This window comes from Phocoena phocoena, chromosome 7, assembly GCF_963924675.1.
Source record: "Phocoena phocoena chromosome 7, mPhoPho1.1, whole genome shotgun sequence".
Classification (NCBI taxonomy): domain Eukaryota; kingdom Metazoa; phylum Chordata; class Mammalia; order Artiodactyla; family Phocoenidae; genus Phocoena; species Phocoena phocoena.
The window spans coordinates 78031580-78054703 of record NC_089225.1 but is presented as its reverse complement, the minus strand read 5'-3'; the positions used below and the strand labels follow the sequence as shown (position 1 = coordinate 78054703).

Here is a 23124-nt window from a genome sequence, read left to right as displayed (position 1 = left end):
GGATTAAAGATTTACCATAAAGCACATTCAAAGATAGCATGGGAACTACATTATTTTCACCAACTATACAGATGCATCTATCTATATTTTATTCAACTAACATTAATTGATAACATACTATGTGTCAGCAGTGCTTTAGGTGCTAGAGTTAACAATAGTAAACAAGGCAGACGGCTTCTCTGCCCTCCTGGAGTGTATACTCAAATTGAGGGTAAAGGAAAAGGACAGAAATTAAACAAAAAGTCAAGTATTTTCAATACTGCCAAGTAAGATAATGGAAATCAAATAGGGTTATGTGATAGAGTGACAGTTGGAGACAGTGGTTAGGGAAGGCTTCTCTGAGGATATGACATCTGAGCTAAGAATTAAGAGATAAGAAGCAACTATCCATGCAAGAGAAGAACACTAAGCAGAGGGAACTGCAAGTAAAATGGCCTGGAGATGGGAACAAGCTGAGCCTGAAAGCCCACGTGACTGGGTGGAGTGAGCAGGAGAGAGTGCACGGGGGCGAGGCAAGAAGAAGCAGGTAAGATAGGTAGGCAAGGCTAGGTCATAATTGACCCTGTAAGCCACAGTAAGGAGTTTCAGTTTCATTTTGATGGGAAACCACTGGAGGCAGGAAAGTGATATGATCTGATTTACATTTTTAAATGATCACTCTGGATCTGCAGAGTATCTTAAAAGACATCTTTAAAATAAATACTAACGTGAATACACCAAGAGTACTAAAGATGCCAAGCAATACAATGCAAATCCTAAAGTTAAAATGGCGTTTCAAGATCATCCTGGCATGTATCCGGTCCTTATCCACAGCACCCCAGAAAAGAAATAACCAGCTGAGACATTAACAGTATTTTTGATTATGTCCACAATCTGCCATGTTTACCATTTCGTATAGGGATATTTACACTTAATTCCCTACCAAAATGAAAAATCATTTCCATAGGGAACTATAAATGAACACTTCATTAGATGTATTTCTGCTTTCCATGGGAATTCCCTGGCAGTCCAGTGGTCAGGACTCGACGCTTTCACTACCGAGGGCCCAGGTTCACTCCCTGGTTGGGGAACTAAGATCCCACAAGCCACGTGGCACGGCCAAAAAATAAAATTAAATTAAATAAAAAGAAGTATTTCTGCTTTCCACTATAGCCTTTGATTTTAAGCTTTGGAAAACCATGCTGTACCTGCAATTAGAAATTGCATTTTAGAAATACAAATGAGAAAAGGCTGATGTTCATATTTGGCCAGCAGATGTGGTACCAACACCACGGGACGCTTGGGGATGTGAAATGGAAATTGGCCGACCACAGTCTAGGTGCTTTTCTGCTTATTACAGGACCAGCTCCAGGGGACCAGGCTCCCCTCTCAGTGAGTGATTTTTCTTTCTTAGCTTAAAAGAGAATTGGAACAATAAGTGATTTCCACTGTCTGTCTCTATGGCAACAGGTATCCTAATTTCACCTCTTAGATGGCAACTATACCAATTCACTGAATAGCTTTCAGTCCCTGCTATTATGATGAAAAAATTGATTTCATGAAAAATGTTATTTAGGTTATAAGCAAACTTATCCCCCAGCAACCATAGAGTACAGTTTGTAAGACGTAAAATCATTCATAAGCAGAATATACTCTGTGGACTTTTCTTCCTTTTCAGATGTAGGCTATTTATCCCCAACGTCTCTCTTCTAGTTGTTTTTGGATGATAAAATATTATTCTTTTCTTCCTTAACATTTATTTTTATTTAATTATGAAAATTAGTCAGGTTCATTGTAAATAGTTTGGCAAATACGGAAAAAATATAGAAAAGCATATGCAAGAAAATAAAACTCACTCTCCTTATTTAAAAATAATCACTATTAATATCCTGCTAGCATTTTAGGTGTGTATACATATAAATACAACTTAAATGCTATAGTGTATATTTTTTTGTAACCAGACTCTTTCACCAAACATATTATGAGGAATTCTTCACATCATTAAGTATTCTAACATACAATTTTAATGGTTTCAAAGGAGTCCATAATACGGCTTACTGTATTTTATTTAACTTATCCCTCTATGTTGACATTATTAACCATAAATGTTTATGTACACATCTATTGGCTTAGAATAAACCCCTGGATATGAAATACATGGATCAAATGGGATAAACATTTTAAATTATATTGCCAAATTTTCCCCCCAAATTATATCAATTTATTTTCCCACTGAAGGTAGATGGATAAGAGTATCCATTTCCTTAAATTCTTTATCAGAGGTACAGTTTTTAAAAAGAAAAAGATTGCCAGTTTGATGGAGAGGGGAAGTATCTCATTATATTTATTTAACATCTTAAATCTAAAACTTATTTTAAGGTTAAATATGTTGTTACATTTTCATTATTTTTTAAGGGTGAGGAGATATATAAATTGCCTGTTCACCTCTGAAGCAAAGACTATTTGTTGTCCCCTAATATCCACTTTACCTCTGTTTCTTAGTAACAGAAGAGATGACTTTTAGTTGAGCACATAGCCCTTTAAAATAAAGACATTTCCCATTTTCATTTGCAGCCAAGTGTGTCTATGTGTCAACTCCAGGTAGGCAAATGTGATCTATGCTTTTTCAGAGAAACGTCCTTAAAGGGAGAGGATAATTCCCTCTTTTTCCTCTTCATCATTCCTGATGGTTAGAATGCAGATATTATGGTTGGAGCTTCAACAGCCATTTTGGACCATGAGGATGTGCTAGAGATGGTGGAGCAGAAAGCTAGAGGGAGCCTAGGTTCTTAAGAATTTTATGTAAGTGCCACCCTGCATGGCTGGTTTCCAGATTTTTATGTGAGAAAATAAAACTTTGTATTTTTAAGCCATGATTAGTTTGCATTTTTAGTTTCATGAAGCTGAACTTAATCCTGACTGATGTAGATTAAGATTTTTTTCCTCATTTTTTTTCTCATTGATTTTTAAGTGCTCTTTCTATTTTAAGGTTATTTACACTTTACCTGGCACACATGTCACAAATTTTTCCAGTTTTTCATTTGGTCCTAATTTTTTTATGGAATTAGGATATGCAAAAATACAGTTATTCTTAAATTTATTTGCTATTTAAATTCCATTATATATTCAGAAAAATCAGATAACAGTATTAGCTTAGAAATATAAATTCCAGAGAAATAGTTTGTCTCAACCATCATAAGGCAGTACTGAGGCATAATTTTACTTCCTATAGGTATGCAATTAAATGGTTACATTGCAGGCTAAAGTCATTTAGATGATGAGAAATTGTGCATAGTTTTGAGGACTTAATCAATAATTCATTGCTTGCTAAAGCAGAGATTTTCCAGTTTTAATCTGTGGAGCTCTAGGTTCAAAGCATTGCCTCAGAGGTCTCCACTGGGGCTTAGGTGGGGCTGAGTGGGCCAGCTCTGCCTGCCACTCCCAGTTGAGGTTTTAAAGGCAGTCACTCTGTGTTATTCACTGGAGTTCCACAAAAGAGCCCCTGCCATATGATTTCCTCCCAACACAGAGAAAAAATAGAGAGTAACAATTTCCTACCAGATCATAGGCAGCCAGCATCTTTTTCTGCACATCTGGAATTGCCCCCAGAGGCTCCAGATGAGGAAAGTTGTCTTTCATCACAAGAGAGACGGAAGGAGTATTGTCACTGGTGATGAGCCGAGAGGACAGGGTCAACAGGCACTGCTTCAGACTGGCAATTGGAGGGAGTCCGCACAGTTCTTTAACAGACACTATGGCGTTCTGTGGGGAAGAAAACATGGAATTACACTTCTGACCACATGATACATCCCCCCCAGCACTTCTAGGTTTACACAAAAGTATATTCATTAAAAGTATACCCTTAAATACATATGAAATTTGAAGCAAACTGGATTATAACCAACCAAAAATGTTGAGATACGCATGGAGATAACACGCAGAGCTAATTCACAACCACACTTCATCTTTCTCAGCTTTTAACAACTGACACAAATATGCCACAAAGCAAAGCAGATTATGACCCAAGGCTACATAGTGCTTTTCAAAGCAGGGCTGTGGAATATTCTGGAATATCTGAAATGTTCTGGACAATGCACACAAATTAATATTGGCCGATCAGGAATATCTTGTTAAATTTGTATCATGATAATCATAAAAGCATGTCAGTGGTTGCACATTGGAGTGCATCTTCTTTGAGCTTTTCCCCTCAAGGTAGCAGGCTGCTATTACCCATCATCCTCCTTTCACATAACCATCAGTGGTATTCCTTTGTCATCTCACCAGAAATGCACCTGACAGACACACATAATAAAACACATTTCACGTAAAGCTACATTTGTCCACGTGACAGGCGTTTAAAAGATTCATTTGAAATAGAAATTATGCCTACTAACAATGAACAATACCTAACCTAATGTGTGTCTCAGGAATTTAGTGACAATGATGGTATTCATTTTTCTAGTCATTAGGCTCTAAACAATCCCAAACCAAAAGGAATTTGAGGTGAGATAAATTATCAGTACTAACTGGAAAAATTTTATCTATAGCCAACTCTCCTTATTATGTATTTTAAACATGTAATACATGCAAAGGACATATTCCAAGAATTATATAGAACTACATAAAATCTACTTCTAATATATAAAGTCAGGTGTAGAAATGACTTATAACTAATCTAACATAGGGGTTTATAATAGCTATAGAATTATGTCAGAAAAAGTCAGGTAGATAATGCTGACATTTGGAGCCTATTTTTAAAACAGCAGCCAAGGCAACCCACCACAAGTTATACGTTTACAATCTAAGTATTTGTATGTGGTTTATATAATATAGTATTTTCTACCATTTTGGTGATTTAAAATTGATTTTAAACCCATTCCAGGATTCCTCTGTGAAATAATGTAAAAATAAAGTTTTCACCAAGTCATGGTTTGGCGTTCAGCATCTCATGACTGAGAACCATGAATGACCATTGGGTTTTGGTGGCGGTTAATTCTGGATTTAAAGCTCAATATTCCTATTTATTAAATGCAATATTGGGGAAATTACTTACCCTCTTCAAGCTTGTTTTCTATTTTGAATGTAGGGATTTTTGGTGAAGGTTACTATAAAAATGTTAGTTAAAGGAACAGATAAAGTACATTGAAAAATATTCCTCTCCTGTTTTGCTCTCATACATAGACTCCTACTGCTTCTGCCAAACAACATCTTCTTGCACATTGCAGGAACTAAGCAAGCATTTGCTGTTTGATTATTTCTTAGTAACATGAGCCTAGCATAAGCATATTAAATAGTCTTGTAGAAAAAAGTTTGCAGCCATCTCTGATTATTAAGCATTAATGAAGGCAAGAAAACTGACACTGAATTCCTACATGCTAAGGCTGGGTAATTTACATATACTCTCATTTAATTCTCATAACAATCCTGTGATGTAATTATTACTATTTTTCTTACCTTATGAGGAGAAAACTGATGGCCAGATATCTGAAATAATTTGCTCAAGATCACACAGGGATAGAGTTTAATCCAGAATCCATGTCCTTTCAATTAAAGCACATTTCTAAGAGAAGACTAAAGAGTTTGCAACAAGTTCAAGTGCTGAATGTTGTTTGTTTATTAGTCTTCTTTGTTTCGTGGAGGGCAATTTATTATTGTTGTACACAAACAACTAAGACATCATCTAATAGGCATTACATTTGTTTTATATGACTTCAAATACCCTTCTGTGTTCTTATCTGCAAATATTTTACATGTATACTTATAATTAGTATGCATGTGTTTGTATATATAAAATTTTGTATGTTACATGCACATATAATATTTTATATTCTGTTCTTTTCACGCTGTTTCATATACACATTCCCATATATCAATTTAGTTTTGTACTAGGAACATTTAATGGATATATAAAGCATCTTGCTACATTGATACTCCATTAGCTGGCTTAGTTTAGGCTAGATTTAACATAGCATTCACCATTAGAAACATAAAATATATCTGTTTTACAGAAATAAAGTTACAGATGTAGAAAATAAACTTATGGTTACTGGGTGGGGGGGAGGGATAAATTGGAAGATTGGGATTGACACATACACACTACTATATATAAAATAAATAACTTATAAGGACCTACTGTATAGCACAGGGAACTCGACTCAATACTCTGTCATGGCCTGTATGGGAAAAGAATCTAAAAAAGAGTGGATATATGTATATGTATAACAGATTCACTTTGCTGTACAGCAGAAACTAACACAACATTGTAAATCAACTATACCCCAATAAATTATTTTTTAAATATCTGTTTTATCACAGGCAATTCAGCAGTACATGGGGTTACACATCCTCTGTGATAATTTTTTGAGGAATCAGATCATTAATAAAACACAATGTTCACTGGTGAGCGAGGGGTCAGAAGACTCAGGGGTAAGGGAGGACAGTATGGGATTTTTCCTACCTGCATATTTTCTCTCATATCTATGGCTTCTCGTAAGGGATGAACTGCTATCTTAAAGATGTCATCTATTGTTTTAAGACCGATATTCCTGAGCATGGTATACTCCCGAACTTTCTTCCCCATTCTCACTGAAAGGCTGCGCTTCTGTGGCTTTCCTCCTCCACTTCTATTAGTTATTGCTATGTGGACAAAAAGAGTCACGTGCTCCATGATGTCACCCACAAAGGAGCGGAGGGGAACATGCCGATATCCAGGCTGCAAACATTCAAACGGTATTGTATATTGCCCTATAAATTCATCCCCAATGTAGTCGTCATCGAGAACCACAAAACGGATCATGGCCAGCTCAGGCAGGTTCACTTGAAACTCAAATGTCTCATCAAAAATAGGATTATCACTGTTTTGCTGTACAGTTTTAGTTCTTTGTTCCGAACAGTCGGCTGGAATCCCATGTATCTCTATACACACGTAGGGATCTATGACATCCCCTTTGGCACAAGCTCCCTTGGGCTTTGGGAAGTTCTGACCACTGATGATCTTAATATGAAGCACTAGAGGAGACACCCCAGGTACAATGCCCTTTGTATTTGCACTGAAGTAAGAAACTTCATCTCGCATGATAGACGGCCTTAGAACATAACCACATCCTCCATTTTGAAGAAACCAGCCTGTGTGAAGGTCCATCATTGGACCCGGAGTCTGGAAATTCATTGCCACAATCTGACAGCCACAATTCCAAAAGTCCTGTGGATTCAAGTTACTGGAATCGATTCTCATGGCATTTGGATAGATTCGTGATAAGAACTTCTTATTATAATTTACAAAATCCTCTGGGTATTCATTTGCAATTCGGCTGGCCTCTGTTTCACTAAATGAACAAATCTCCCAATAGTTTTGGCTTTTCATAGATAGTTCAAAATCCCTGTACTGAACAGATTTACAGATAGACACCAAGTCAGAGAGCTCCCTACACAGCAAGATTTGTTTCTGCTCACCATTGTAATCTACTGACATCCTTCGAGACATTTCAGCTTCTTCATCTTCGTCTGTAACTTCTCCTTCTAAAACATCTGGATCAGAAGGCAATTTCTTTCCTTTCACAATGATCATTCTTTTTAATTTTTCTGGTGATGGGAGGTAGGATTCTGACGGCAAAGGTGCTTCAGTATAGAGTTTACTGCCAAAGACCTTTTTCATCTGTTGAACCATTACCTTCTGCTGGGGTAGGGAGCAGTGATTCCCCAAGCAAAGAATGAGTGGGTACTCAGAAGCCACAAAGGCAAATTTATTTATCACCTCTATGACGCTTCGAAAGGAAAGGTGTGTTGTCATGTTATTTCGATTACAAAGGATTGGTTCATTGTCTGAACCATCATTTACATCAAGTTCAATGCTTCGACAGCCCATTTTCAAAGCTCTAACATACCCGTTAATGTCAGCCGGCCCCCTGAACTGATCTTCTATGAGATAGGTGTTGTGAGAGGCGTTGATGTAATAGTGAGATAATGGCTGGGTCATATCTTGGGCAACCTTTTTTTGTTCAGGATCAAAAATGTCACATTCTGGTGACAGCAAATACTGGGTAAAGCCATCAATTGCAAGAAACCCTTTCTGACGTCCCTCTTCAGAAAGCTCATATCTCCGAATGATGTCCAAGCACATGTCCTCGGTAATATGGGTGACTCCTTGCTCAGCTTCTAAAAAAAGCATGAGATCATTGGCATCCAAATACTCTTTGTTTTTAGATATCTGTACAAGTAAGAAATACACTTCTGGCCTTGTGCAAAGTTCACAAAAAGCTTCACAGAACTCCTCTTCGGTCACTCGGGTGGTTAGCTTTTCTTTGCTCTTCTGGATTTCTTTAAACTTCAACCTGATCTTAGATTCCTTCAGGGTAGGGTTGAGTTGTTTTATTAACTCTACAGAGGTGTCTTCCAACATGATCCCATTCCCATCAATATCTGCTGCTTCAAACACCTTTTTCAGCCACATAAACCTTGGTGTGTTCTGGTTGCCCTCCATAAAATCAAGGGGTTGCTTACTTCGAGAAACCAGATACCGTAACCCTGACACCCAGATGTTTGCTACATCTGCTGAATTGGCAACTAGGTCCAGAGACTCGTAGTTTTCCCCGTGGAGTATGGAAAAGGCACAGTCCTCACAAATCTGGTCAGCGAGGCCATTGTTTCTAAATGTTTCTGTGTTCTTCCCCAGTCGGATCTCTTTTATGGCAGAAATATCAAGCTTAGCTTTCTCAAGGTCTTTCTTGGAAGGTTCCCAGCGAAGAGCTTGGAGGTCTGTGTCCAGAGTGAAAAAACGGTTGTAAATGCGAGAATTTGGCCGTACTTTCTTCAGTTCACAGCCAGCTTGCATGAAGCTGATGCAGTCGCTCGCACTACTGATTTTCTTTTCTGATGGCATGCTGCTGAAAGACACGGTTTTCTTTCTTCCACCACATTTTTGGTTTGCAGGATCCTGTAAAGCAATTTGAAAATAATGAGTCAATTTCCTTAAGAAAATAGACAAATTCAATAACACTCTATGAGTGCCTCAGACTCCATTCAGCTATTATGATTATTTGGACAGGAGCTAGCCTAAATTTTACCTTTTCACTGTTTTGGAAAAGAGAAATTGCCAAGAAAATTGATATTATTAAGTTCAGGAAAAAAACTTATTTTTCCAATGCCTGTGTGTTCTTTGAAATAAAATCAAGTATTAAGTTAACTACAAATCACTCTTATGTGTTCATTAAAGTAGATTTCCTAAGATCCTCTACCTCTTGGTATTTTGACAACCTTGCTCATGTCCCTATAGATATATGGAAGAAATAAAGCTGGATTTCTTTAAAAAGTTTTCCTCATTTACACTTTGCAACAGTTTAATTTTTATACTTAAAACTAGTTCAAATAAAAGATTTTTACCTTAACATGCATTACATCAAAAAGGGCTTACAATACAGCTTAACTAAAAAAAAAAAAAAATCACTATTTCTCCTCAAATTATTTTGAAGAATAAAGGCAACTTGAAAGTCAGATTGAGAGCTAACAATAGACAAATGACTCTCACCTTAGCAATTTTTCAGACCCAGGTAAACAATTTAAATGAACATTTATGATAGAGCTGCCATAGGATCCAGCAAAAGATGAAAACTCTAATTTGAAAAGATACATGCACCCCAATGTTCATAGCAGCACTATTTACAATAGCCAAGACACAGTAACAACCTAAGTGTCCATAAACAGAAGATGTGATTATATATACAATGGAATATTACTCAGCCATAAAAAAGAATGAATTGATGCCATTTGTAGCAACATGGATGGACCTAGAGATTATCATACTAAGTGAAGTAAGTCAGAAAGAGAAAGACAAATACCGTATGATATGCCTTATATGTGGAATCTAAAATATGATACAAATGAACCTATTTACAAAACAGAAACAGATTCACAGATGTAGAAAACAAACTTATGATTACCAAAGGGGAAAGGGAATGGGAGAGGGATAAATTAAGAGTTTGGGATTAACAGATACAAGCTACCATATACAAAATAGATAAACAACAAGGTCCTACTGTATAGCACAGGGAACTATATTCAATCTCCTGTAATAAATCATTATGAAAAAGAATATATATATAGTAATATATGTAATATATATCTGAATCACTTTTCTGTACACCAGAAACTAAGACAACATTGTAAATCAACTACATTTCAATAAAAAAATAAAAATAAATGAACATTATGAGATTCACACCTACATTTCAGTATAATGCTATTAGCAGCCACTGTGTAAAACCAAACAGAAATATGAATGGCTCCACTAATTTTTGAGGTTCTTCCAATGTGAATTAAATTTCAAAGCCTTTTGCCATAAGATTTCACAGGGAACACTTGCATCTTACCTTTTACCCATTTCTGTAAGTGTCCTTGTATCTTAGTCTCACAGAGTCCCGATTTCCTCAGCCCACTTGGCCCTTCCCTGAACAACAGTGTCAATAGGGCATCAGACTTCATCTGCGCAGATTAGTGTATTTTAAGCAGGTGAATTTCTTGTGGCTATTTCCGTCTTGGGTGTGTCTAGGTCTTTTCACCTATTGTCTTTTCTAAATTTCAGGTCCAGTCCTCTGAACACTCATGATCATAAGACGATGTATTTCATCTTAGTCCTGGACCATCCACTGTGTCTCTCACTCCCAATTCATTTGCACTGAATATCTGAACAATGCCACTTAAAACTGGATTTTTCTTTATACTTTCTTCTGTTCAGACCATAGACTCAGATTAACAATGCTCCCAATCATATTATCAATTCAGATAATTCTCCCAGGAACAAATTTCCCAAAAGTACCTTAGTGCATGTTTAAAGTGCTCAATTTTATAAAGCATATCAAAGAGGCAGCAAGGTATAGAGAGCAAAAGGCATGGTCCTTAGGGTAGAAATAGCTAGTCTCCAGTTGGCATTACTCCACTCACTAGTGACCTTGGGTAAGTTACTTAGCCTCTCTGAATCTTAATTTCTGCTTTTAAGTAGGAACTAATAATCACTTTATATAATAGAGCATTACTGTGAGACGCAAAAGGGAAAATGTTCATGAATATTCTTTGTAAGGTTAATCTTTTTGAAGGGAGAGGAACATTTCATCATATACCTGGTCTCTGTAGGACTTTCAGTAGGCACTGACCAGGATATTGGAGTTATCCAGAAGTTGATTCATTCCTGACCTATGAGCATTTAAGACAGATCTTCAGCGAAAAACTGAAAATGTTTAAACACAGCCATATGATATTACTATTTTAAACACTGAAAAGTGTAGCCAAAGTAATCTAGGCTGTTTCCTTCAGGCATTCTTTTAAAACAGGTTAGAATCTCTCTTCTAGGGTATCATTTAATTGTGGTCTTGCCTGTAAGAGTCTCCCTATCTTATGATTCAGAAAAAGGCAGGATGATTTATTAATCAATTGACTAAAACCTTGCCTGTGAAAAAGAAACAAAATTTGCTTTAGTTATGGGATGTAGGTGGGGTGATTCATTAACTCAAATATATGTCTGATCTTCAAGTGACAAAGATATAAATTACTCAATTTAGATTAGAGGATATTGTCTCTTGGTGCCCTGGCATTTAAGAACTTAGCCCCTGCTTTCCCAGAGAGCTGTTATTTTTAATTATCCCACAGTGGTCAATTTCCTCATCTTTAAGTTAAAGAACAACCATAAATCTTCAGCTGTTTATATGCAGATGCACTATTGGAACACATTTAAATTTGTCACAGCCCACATGCTCAGAAATATCAGATGTTTGTGTGTATTTTTCCACATCATCAAGGTAAGAACCTAAAGGTATTGCTGAGATGGGATTAATCTAACAAGTAAAATACTGAAGGAAACTGTGAATTGTGATGGTAAATTAGACTGTGACTCAGCTTTTAAAGCTACTATTTCACTAGACTTTTAAGTATTGAGAGCTTTCACATTAAATATTATTTTTATATAAGCAGATCATATTCCAAATAAGATGATTGTCAACAGAATTATAAAACCTCTAATAGTTTCTAACAAAGCTTAAATGGGAAATCAGTGTTCCTCTGAATGCATGTATATATTTCCTCTACCCTATGCATGGTATTATACCATCCTTCTCCATGGTCTAAGTGCCAATCTTGACTTCAGCCACTATTTTTTGAGAGCAAAACTACTGCTGTCAGAATAGCTTTCTCTTATAAGCCTCTCTTCTTTGTGGTGATATTGCCTCATATCAAGACTTTCTCTCCTAGTAAGATAAGTCTTTAAGAAATAAGTGTTTTATATCTACGCTACAAAAGAATCCACCTGCCTTGTAATGCTTATTTCTTGCCTTGACATGCAACTTTTACATGATTATAAAACTTAACCTTAAATGCTTTAAAACTTGGAACCAGTGGAAAAGATAACAATCTTTAGGTTGTCGTCTCACAAAGGACAAAATCCAAAGTTATTACAAGCCCCCAAATGAGCAAGTATATATACTTTATATATATAATATAGAGAGAGAGCCATAGTACATATGAACAAATAGTTTGCTGTTGACTAGAGCCAAGATTATTTATATTCAAAATATGCCGGAAAAGTTTCAGGACTCTGATGTTTCTCTACGTCTGTTCTTTCAATGGTGACGCTATGCATTAGCTCTGAAAAGTTGGCAGAAGGGGAGATGGAAACTGTGTTAGAGTGGACGGGGACGACAGGCTACTCCAAATCTCTTTCTGAGCTTCTTCACCACCAAGGCCTCTTTGCTGAGCCCTACACCCCTCTGTAGTTCCCTCAAGATGATCTTAGCAGATTGATGGTGGGAAAGGAGTACTAGTCTAATAAACAGACTGGGGGTATCTCCAACTGAAGAAAATTAAAGTACTGGTTATAGATCTTCCTGTTGATAAACACACCAAAAAAAATTTGATGATGAAATAAGAGCAAGTCCATTGCAGTTATCTATATATTAGGAAGACAGGTACTTCTGGCACTTTCCAAGAGAAACCAAAGTTTGTTTTTAGTTCCGGTGTGCTCTTGCCAGTTTCTAGCTCATGAGATGATTGAACTGACTCCAATGACCATAAGGTCATTATTATAAGGAGATTATTATAAGGTATGAGAACTTGACATTTATTTCAAAGCTAAATTTCCTCACTCTGGAATGAAAAGAAGAGGCTAGAGTACAAATTCCTCCTCCCCAAAAAGTTTTTTCTTAGAGCAGCTTACAAAATAAAAAGTCTGAACAGCACATTGTGATGTCTCTATCCCCTAAATTAAAGCTGAGCCTAATATTCTAGTGGGGTCCGAAAATTCATCAGGCGTTGAGCTCAATTTTTTCTATTTCCTGACGTTTTGTGTTTAAGTTTCCAAATTATAATTTCACAAGAAGGGATCACATTTAATCAAGTTATATAATAAATAAACCAAACTGTGTTTATATGTTCTCTGAACATTTCCAGATAAGACCTTACATTTGGATCTACTGTCTTCTTAAATTAATCAATACTCTACATGAAGGATTTAATCATCAGAATCAAGAAGAGTCTCATAAACTGGCAAAGCAACAGACAAATGTTTTAGTCTTTGATTAAAACAGTACAAGACATTGATTTGTCTATGAACACTGTTTCTAATATATGCATACCAAAGATAATTTCTATCTAACCTCGTGATATAAGGGTTGATGTCTAATCTTAAGAATAATTTCAAAATATTAGGGGAAAATGGTCAAATGTTGTTCTAGTTTTTTTTTAATTTTTCATTATTTTCTACAATACTGTTGCTTATACACTATTAGGAGTAGGGTACCAGTCATGATCACATGAGATTCCCACACAAGAGTAAAGGCTTTATACCTCCCTAAACATGTTTTATTAAACTAAATTTGGGGGAAAATGTTCAGATAAATCGAATTAACAAACCTGTTTCCATAAGTTCCCATTGGCATTTGCTCTCTGAGCCTAACAAGATAAGATATGCTGCAAGTTTCTTAACAAAACTCAGCAAACAAAAGCATTTTTCATCAGAACACACTCATAAGCCCCAGAGAGAACTCTGCTTATTCAATGAAAGCACAGTTTTGAGTCTCAATAATGAATTATTTCAATATAATAATTTCAAAAAAAGTGTACTAAAGCAGCACAAAAATGTGAATGTACCCAATGCCATAGAACTATGCACTTAAAAATGGTTAAAATGGTAAAATTTATGTTATGCCTATTTTACCACAAAAAAAAGAACATATTGAAGCACTGTACAAAACCTTACGAGTAAAGGAAACATACCCAGGTTTCCCTACCTCTGACCTGACAAGCATGTTTAAACATCTAATTGTAATGTAGTGTATTCCTTCCATGGTTTTTTTTTTGTTTTTTTTTTTTGGTAAGTTGTTATTAACTGAATGACGATTCTTTGTTAAAACAGAACAAATTTACAAAAACTTTAAGAATGGCAATCAAAACACCACGTGTAAAACTGTGATTAGAAAGAAACTTATTTCATAATACAGAAATCCAGCTACAGAAATGCAGATACACTAAAGTGACATTTGCTTTTCTTCTTTAGTAAAAGAGGGGGGGGAACATTTATTTTTGAATAGTTCTCTTAAGAAAGTCTCCACATAAAAATTTAATAGACTATAACTAAAAGGCAAGCAAAAATATAGCACATAAATCTTATTTTCACCATAAGGAGCCTATCTTTTTCTTATAGACAACCTATGAACTATAACTCTACACTAATAATATTCATTCTGGTTTTATGAACTTCCAAGCAAAATTCAGAAAAGGTTTAGTTGATACATGAAACCTTCAAAGGATTGTAGACAATATAATTTAGGACCCAAATGAGCCCCAACAGTGGATGCTGAGAGGCCTTTGGTCTCCATTCTTCATTCATTCATTCAACAAACAATGATAGGTACCTACTTCATGCTAAGAACTAGCACATTTAAGAGTTTTGAAGAAACTGATAAAGTCTGACTTTTATCTTAAATAGATCACTTTGGATGCGCACTAGAAGGATGTGATATGGACAAAACTGAAGATGGTGCAGTAGGTAAGCAGCATCAAAGGAAAGAGATGGTGATGGCCCGAGGTAAATAGCTAATAAAAGGAAGGGTGAGCAGTGTGAAGTATCAAGAAATTGGAGGTAAGATCAGAAGTTCTTGATTCAGTCTAGGATGACTCCTAGGTTTCTGGTTTGAATGAGATGTGAATGGAAATATTGCTAAAAGAGAGGAAATACAAGGAGAGGTAAAGTTGAAAATGAAGTAGGTTTACTTCGGGTTATGGTGGATTATAGATGAGTATGGGCCACCTAGGTGAAGAGGCTGGGCAGAGGAGAAGACCTAAAGGGAAAAAAAGGCTGGGCTTCCCTGGTGGCGCAGTGGTTGAGAGTCCACCTGCCGATGCAGGGGACACGGGTTCGTGCCCCGGTCCGGGAAGATCCCACATGCCGCGGAGCTGCTGGGCCCACGAGCTATGGCCGCTGAGCCTGCGCATCCGGAGCCTGTGCTCTGCAATGGGAGAGGCCACAACAGTGAGAGGCCCACGTACCGCGGAAAAAAAAAAAAAAAAAAAAAAAAAAAAAGGCTAAGGGGTAAGAGAACCAGGGGCGTGAATCTCACAGGAACCAAGGAACAGATTTGAAGGAGCAAGTGTTAGAAAATAAGATGTTAAAGTGGCTTATTGGATTCAGTCATCAAGCTATTTACTGGTAACTTTAATAAGAGAATGTCTTATGTTGCCTTCAAAATGGTGAGGATGGTGACAGGGGTGAGAGCCAAACTGCAGCCTGAAAAGAGTTGAGAGCAAAGGGTTCCAGGAAAGCGGAAGAGCAGGTACAAAAGTCCTTTGGTGGGAAAGAAGGTCAAGATAACTACAGTATAATAAGTGAGGGGTAGAGAGGCCCCAGATGAGAAGGAAACAACAGGCAGAGACTGAGAGTGATAAGCCAAGAGAAGGCTACCCTCACAATGCTGGCTTTATTGACTTATATTGGTGATAGCTCAAGGAATGGAATCCAAGTCTAATGTATCCATTAGATGTGCATAATGTGTGTCATATATACCTATATTTAAAGTATCGTGTCCAATGCATCTATGCCCAAATCCACAACCGTACCTGGCAGTTAGGCACTCTGGAAAACACCCAGCCCCCGACACAAGGCCTAACTCTTCCCACAAAACTCCAGGAGTTGGGGATGGTGGTATCGTCACTACATCTGTTGCCTTCAAGTTTCAAGTAAGGGAAGGTTGCAACTGTAGAATTACACCATTTTTTTCACATTGAAATTTCCAAAGTTATTCTCTCACAGTCAACTCAAATTACTTAATGCAAAGTCACAAACAGGTGATGTCACTTACTTATGATGAGCACCATGTGACCCACCTGATGTCACTGTGTGGGACAGTGGGGGTGGAGGTCCTGATGGGCATTGCTGAGAAGTGGCTGAAGCCTGACCCAAGCTCTGTGAACCACGGGCTCTCCCTGGTGGCTCTCACTAAGCCTAGTTGGTAAGAAGCTGAATTTTCTTATCCATAAAGTAAGTGTTCATTCTCTACACCATCTTATAATTCAAGAGGATTCATTAAAGGCAATGTGTGAAGTTATTCACGCACATATCTCTCGCCAAATTAAGTTTTATGTCTGTATTTAACATTACATTTAATTTATAAAAGGTGATCCATTTAATAAAATGCACTAAAGCCATCCCCTTTAGGAAACCTACTCCACTGTGTACATACCATGTGTTATGAAATTCACTGAATTATAGGAAGCCGGAGACCCTCTAAACATTCTTTTAAATGACATCTCTTAAATGACCCTCCTCACTTGAAAACAAAAATTGTTGATTTTCTAAAGGCAAAGATGGAATAAAATGTAGAAAGAGTCTATTTCAGCCTGGGTTCTTAGTACCTTTGATTTGTTTAACGGAGGAAGCTTTATGCTGTGCTATATCTCACTGCAATCATTCACTCATTAGAATTCATTAAGACATTACTCTAAATAAAAGTGGTTATCTCAAGTTCTTCTGCTGTATGGTTTCTACCCAGTTAGGGGTTTTCTGCAAGTATAATTCTCATCATGCATGTTCCATGCATTAGTTCAAAATACAGCATTCACTTATGCAAAGATTAACTGAACACATACTATGTGCTAGACACCATCCCAGTGATTAGTGCTTTAAAAATTTTTAATCCCAACACTAATGGCACCTGGAATAAATGCTTTCTTTCCATCACACACAGGTTTTTATAACTGATGAAATTTGTAAGTAGAATAATGACAAAATCTTCAAATTTAATAAATCAAACAAAGCATATAACGAATGCTTCTAAATAAATAAAAACAGCTTTAAATAACATTGAGGATGTTTGAGAACCAAAACCACAAAGGGGCACAAGAGCTGGTGAGGTGATATTTAAAAGGGAGTACTAGTAATGAAGTACAGTTAAGTTACAGCTTTAGCACTAGGGCATTTATCTAGATACTTAAAATTGGACAAGAAAAAAAGTAAGCTTTGAAACGTTCAAAATCTATAAAGGTCTTAGTTAAAATAATTTTTAAATTATTGTCACTTAACCAGAAAACAAATATGGTTTTCACATGGAACTACACTATAATTTTATGCCATGAGAAAAAATCTTAAATTACATAGCCCTACCTGTGACTCCATTATTCCCAGATGTTCTAGAAAGACCTTGCCACTAACAGTGTGGCTAGTAAGAGTTTGCTGCAGGAACCCAGAAGATGGCATCAGTGGGTTTAGTCACACCAAAGTCCTGTTGCCAGGTTCTCATAGTAACTGCTAATAGACTGCAAAGCACATTATTAGCCACAATAGTACTGGATTTTCAATAGGTTAACGTTTTTATAATGCCTCCTAAAATAACTGGAATAGCAAAATCAAGATTAAGGAGGCACATTCTATCAGTTTCATTTTGCAACAAGAGGCTTCTTTATTCTCTAGATCATAATGAGTGGCACAGGCTAAAAAGGCTTTGGTTTGAAATTTTTAACAAAACTGGGAAGAAACCAACTCAAAGGAATGGTAACAATAACAGTAAATCATACCAAAGTATCCTTTCTGGCTCACAATTTTAGGAACGCTATATCCTGATTTATATATTTTAAATGTTATTTATGATGTTTGTTCAATAACAGTGGACTAAAGGTGAAGAATTACCACTGCTTGAACTTTCTTCTATAAACCTTCCTCCCTGTGATTCATTCAAGAGGCAAAATCATAAACCTAATGAAAAATCTCTGACCTTTCATTGCAGATCAATGCTCATAGGTAAAATCAAAGACTATTCACCTGTTTGGAATTTTTTTCACCTGTACAGAAATTAAGTCCATATAGGTGAGGAGGTCGATATTGACTTTGGAAGCCCGTTGTCTCCAGACGTCCGATCATTCTATTGTGCCATTGATTCTTGCCATTTCTGTTTTGCCCACAGAATGAGGGCACAAACTCTGCTACTGTTTATTGTGAAACCTCACTAACTGATGGACTTTCTATTTTCAACTCTTATTTCCCCGCAAGTCCACGGGCATAGATGTTCCTTTATAGTGTCAACTGCCTTCCTGGGAAAGGCTTGTTTCTCACTTAAATCTCACCAATCTCCTCTTGCATCCTTCACAGTCCACTACTTCGTATACAGTAGTGGTACAAGGTACATCAACACTCCCATTTTTCTAGTCAAAAACATGATGTTTTCAACTAATCCAGTTGCTACATGAAATGCATGGTTTTGCTTATTGTAAGTCCCAGGAGAATATGTTAACAGTACTGTGTCTTAGCAGCACCAATATGAACAAAATGAAGTGGACACAAATAAAGGTCATCTGACCATTATTCAGTGGCTTCTGAAGAAGGACATGCTGCTATCAATCCTATTCCTCTAAGACAGATGTCCACCTCACACTCAAAAACACTACATTTAAAATTTATCAGTAGCCTGTGCAACTCTCAGCAGAGGTGCCAAGAACCAAGTGGGCCTGGAGACTGAGATATGATTCTGTCCTTCATCACAAGACTCCCTACACAGCAGGCTCAGGAATCCTGGCTGAACTTATGCCAGAGCCTACTTTGTTGTTTCTGGTGTGAGGATTAATCAGAGGTGCTCTTTATAGAAGGCAACATGTCATGGTCCCTATAAAAAGAACGTCTGTAATGAAGAATATGTAAATGTATGCTTTTATTTTTTTTAAGATTTTTTTTTGATGTAGACCATTTTTAAAGTCTTTATTGAATTTGTTACAATATTGCTTCCATTTTATGTTTTGGCTTTTTGGTGGTGAGGCATGTGGGATCTCAGCTCCTCGACCAAGGATCGAACCCACACCCCATGTATTGGAAGATGAAGTCTTAACCACCGGACCGTCAGGGAAGTCCCAATGTATGCTTTTAATACCTATCTTGCTAACGCATCTCTTTCAGTGTATTGTTGTAGAGATTAAATAGAATGCCCTAATTATTTCGTTGGTATAACTGTATAATTAACACTTAATTAGGGCATCCATCAGAAATTGATATATGATTAGGGAGGCGTTTAAACCTATGCATAATTGTTTTCATTCCAACTAATGTTGCACATTTACTTAAACTACATTATCTGAAAAATTAAAATATCAATAGGAATGGAACATTATTAAATATAGTTCATGTCAAAAATGTTCCTGAAAAATGTTTGCATTTTCCTTTGTGTGCTAAATAACCAGTTCACAGAATAGTTTCTGCTTCATTTTGACTTTTCAATTTTTAATGGTAATATTTACCATCAAATATGAGGCACCAACATATTATTTACATTGATTTCAGTCACCTTGGAATTTAAACGTATTCTCCAGTCATCTAGATTTGAATAAAACATATTTAAAACTGAAAAGGAAATGCCCAATATGTTTCAACACTATGTGAGTTCTACCATTTGTTATCATAGGGTGTTATTGGAGCTGAGTTTCAGAAACAGATGTGATTTATAAAAATAAAATCATGTAGAATTTGAAAGTTTCTAGGAGAGTAGATCTTAAAAGTTCTCATCACAAGAAAAACAAATTTTAAATATGTGTGGTGATAGATGTTAACTAAACTTATTCTGGTAATTATGTCACAATATATAAATATATCAGATCATTATGTTGTACACCTAAAACAAATACCATGTTATGTGTCAATTAAATCTCAATTTTAAAAAAGAAAATCATTCAGAGTTATATTAGCTTAAGTGGAAATAAGGTTATAGTCAGCCTTGCTACAGAGCATAAAGATGAATTAATGAAATAGAATTTGAAAAATGGTCAAATTCCAGGAATTCATGATTCTCTGTGCAACATTTGTTAGGGACAAGATTTCAGACTATATACACCATTTATAAATTCCAATTGGAGTAAATATAAAATATATAACTATCAGTGGTATTTCTTAGAGAGAGAATCAGTGCCATTGTACTATATAGAAATAAACATGTTTAGGTTTCTCATTAAGAGAAAAAAATCTTACAAGAGATTTAAAAACAATAAATTTACTTTATAAAAACATCTTATAAATGTGTGTGACTCGGGACATGAAGATTAAATGTCAATTTTATAAAAGTATAATTCTATTGAAACCTAAAATACAATTCATTTGTAGTCTAAATCCATTTTTCTCTACACTCAGGGAAGTCTAGTCTACTACTTAATAAATAAATGTATATCATAACTAATGGACCATTTCTTGCATTTGCATTAAGTTTTACAGATTCTAAAATTTATACTTAAGTTATTTTAAGCTTCCCAGTTGAATGTTTCTTCTGTAATAGATCCCTAAGAGCAATCTCTAAACTTTGTATAAGGTAGATCCCTGAATCACATATAAAATAGAACATCAATTCTCTGACCCAATGCAATGTAAAAACACATCCTTAATATTTTTTTTCTCCTATGATAATAATAGAATATGTGGCTTCAGTACTTGTTACCATAGAGATGTAAAATCTTTGACTCAAATAGCTAACTTGACTTGAAAATCAAGATGAATCTGATTAAAGGTTTCAAGTTTTATCCATAACTTCTGGAATGGGTTAGTAGCAACTAACACTTTAATCCTTACTGTATTACCTCTCTTTAACTGAATATCGGTATCTGTCCACGTACAATAAACAGATGGCAGAACTCAGAGAATGTGTATTCTCAGCACAGAGCCTCATTTAGGGTGAAGGCTCCCTGGTTAAAGCAGAAACAAATCTATTGTCTGAATTTAGAAAAATGTAAAAGGAAAGTATGTAAGGACTGTTTTTATTTGAGATAATAAAACTCAAAGTCCATAAACACCTTACTTATAGAAATTACTGAAATAATTAAATTTCTTCTCCCCACAGCATTTGGGTTGGGGGCTAATGGATTTTAGTGTCACGATCACCACCTACCTGTATGACTTTGTGACAGGCAAAAAGGTCTATATCTATTGTTCTTATTTATCAGAATAATGTAATAATTTCTGCCTAATTCATATAGCTATCTCAAGGATCAAAGGAAATAAAGCATGCTAAAGCACTTTGAAAAGCATAAAACTCCAAAACAGTGAATTATAGATCCATCTTATTTATTAATATAAGTAAAATATGGCAATATATTAAAAGAGTAATCAATTTTTCAAAAAGTCAGGTTTATTCCAGGGATATAAGAATGTATCAACATCAAGCAAGCCATCAATGTAATTCAATAAATAAATAGATTAAAAGAGAAAAACAATATGATCCTACCTATAAATTCCTCAAAGGCAATAAACATTAATTCCAAAGAAAACTCTCACTAAACTGAGAAAAGAAGATAACTTCCTTCACATGATCAAAATCCTATTTCAGAATCCTAAAGGAAACATCATACAAACTGGTAAAGATTTAGAAGAATTCTCATTAAAATAAAAAATGGAAACAAAAGGCTACTATATTACTCTATTTTTTAACATAATTCTGGGTACTTAAGCCAAAGCAATAAGGCAAGGATAAGAAATTAAGCATAAAATATTGTAAAGAAGGTGAAAGATCATGACTAGTTGCAGAGAAGAGAATTATTTACCTAGAAAATTCAAAATGATCAACTGAAAATTATTAGAAATAATAAAACTGATGGTGGCAAAATAAAATATTAATGTAAAAAAATTAATAGCTGTCTTATACAATAATCTGCTACTAAATGTAATGGCAGGGATGGGCAGAAGTGACAGGAACACATTCAAATTAACAACAGATATTGTAAACAAGCCAAGAATAAACTTAACAAGATAGGTGCAAAAATTATATATAGAATTTTATTTCATTTAAAGTTGAAAAAGAAGGATCAAGTAAATGAAAACATAAAAGTTGCTGGAAAGATAATATTGGTAAAACTCAAATTCTCCACTAAGCGGTAGACAAATACAATAAAATTCTGATGAAAAGCCTGGTGGGATTGTTTCAAGGGGTGGGGTGGAAGTGGCATTTCAAATAATGAAGGAAACAATATATTATTCAATTATTAGTGTTGAAAAATTCACTATTCATTTGAACAAAAAATATAAGTAGATTTCTGTTTCATGCCAGGCCAAAAAATTATTTTAGATGGATTAAAGATGAAATAAAGCATGGAAGTACTAGAAAAAATGTAACCATATATTTCTATAGTTTTGGGGTGGGGAAGATCTCTTCTTAACAAATAAATCAAGGCCACAAGCCATAGAGGAAAAGACTGATGGAAATGAGCACATAAAAACTTAAAACTTTGTCCAAATTTTAAAAAAAATCTCAAACTGAAAAATATTTGATATATATTTCTTGATTTATAAAAAGTGTTCGCAAACTAATTTTGGAAAAGACAAATTCACAAAATTATACAACCGCTTCAAAATTAATGAAAAGATGCTCAAACACAAATGCTTATAGGTACTATAAACACACAAATAAAATTATTACTTTTGCATATCAAATTATCAAAGGTTAAAAAATGTGAGGTTATGGGGAAATGGGAATTTTGTTAAATATAAAATGGTACAACTTTTTCAGAAGGCAATGTGATGATATGTTTTAAAATGTTAAAGATGTGCCTACTTTGATCCAGCAATATCATTTTTGAGACTTTATCTTAAGGAAATATTTGAACAAACGGGCAAAGATATAAGTACATGGCAGGGACTTCCCTGGCAGTCCAGTG

The 23124-nt window shown here is 35.5% G+C and overlaps 1 protein-coding gene across 1 annotated transcript in view; it reads right to left on the bottom strand.

Moving 5' to 3' along the window:
• The window catches only part of PLCL1 (phospholipase C like 1 (inactive)), a 359403-nt gene that overhangs the window by 61901 nt on the left and 274378 nt on the right, over positions 1-23124 (bottom strand). Inside the window, exons 2-3 of the mRNA XM_065880806.1 lie at positions 6437-8911; positions 3538-3741 (exon numbers count right to left, since the gene is read on the bottom strand). Of these exons, the coding sequence (XP_065736878.1) occupies positions 3538-3741; positions 6437-8911 (2679 nt within the window). The remainder of the gene's footprint in view (positions 1-3537; positions 3742-6436; positions 8912-23124) is intronic.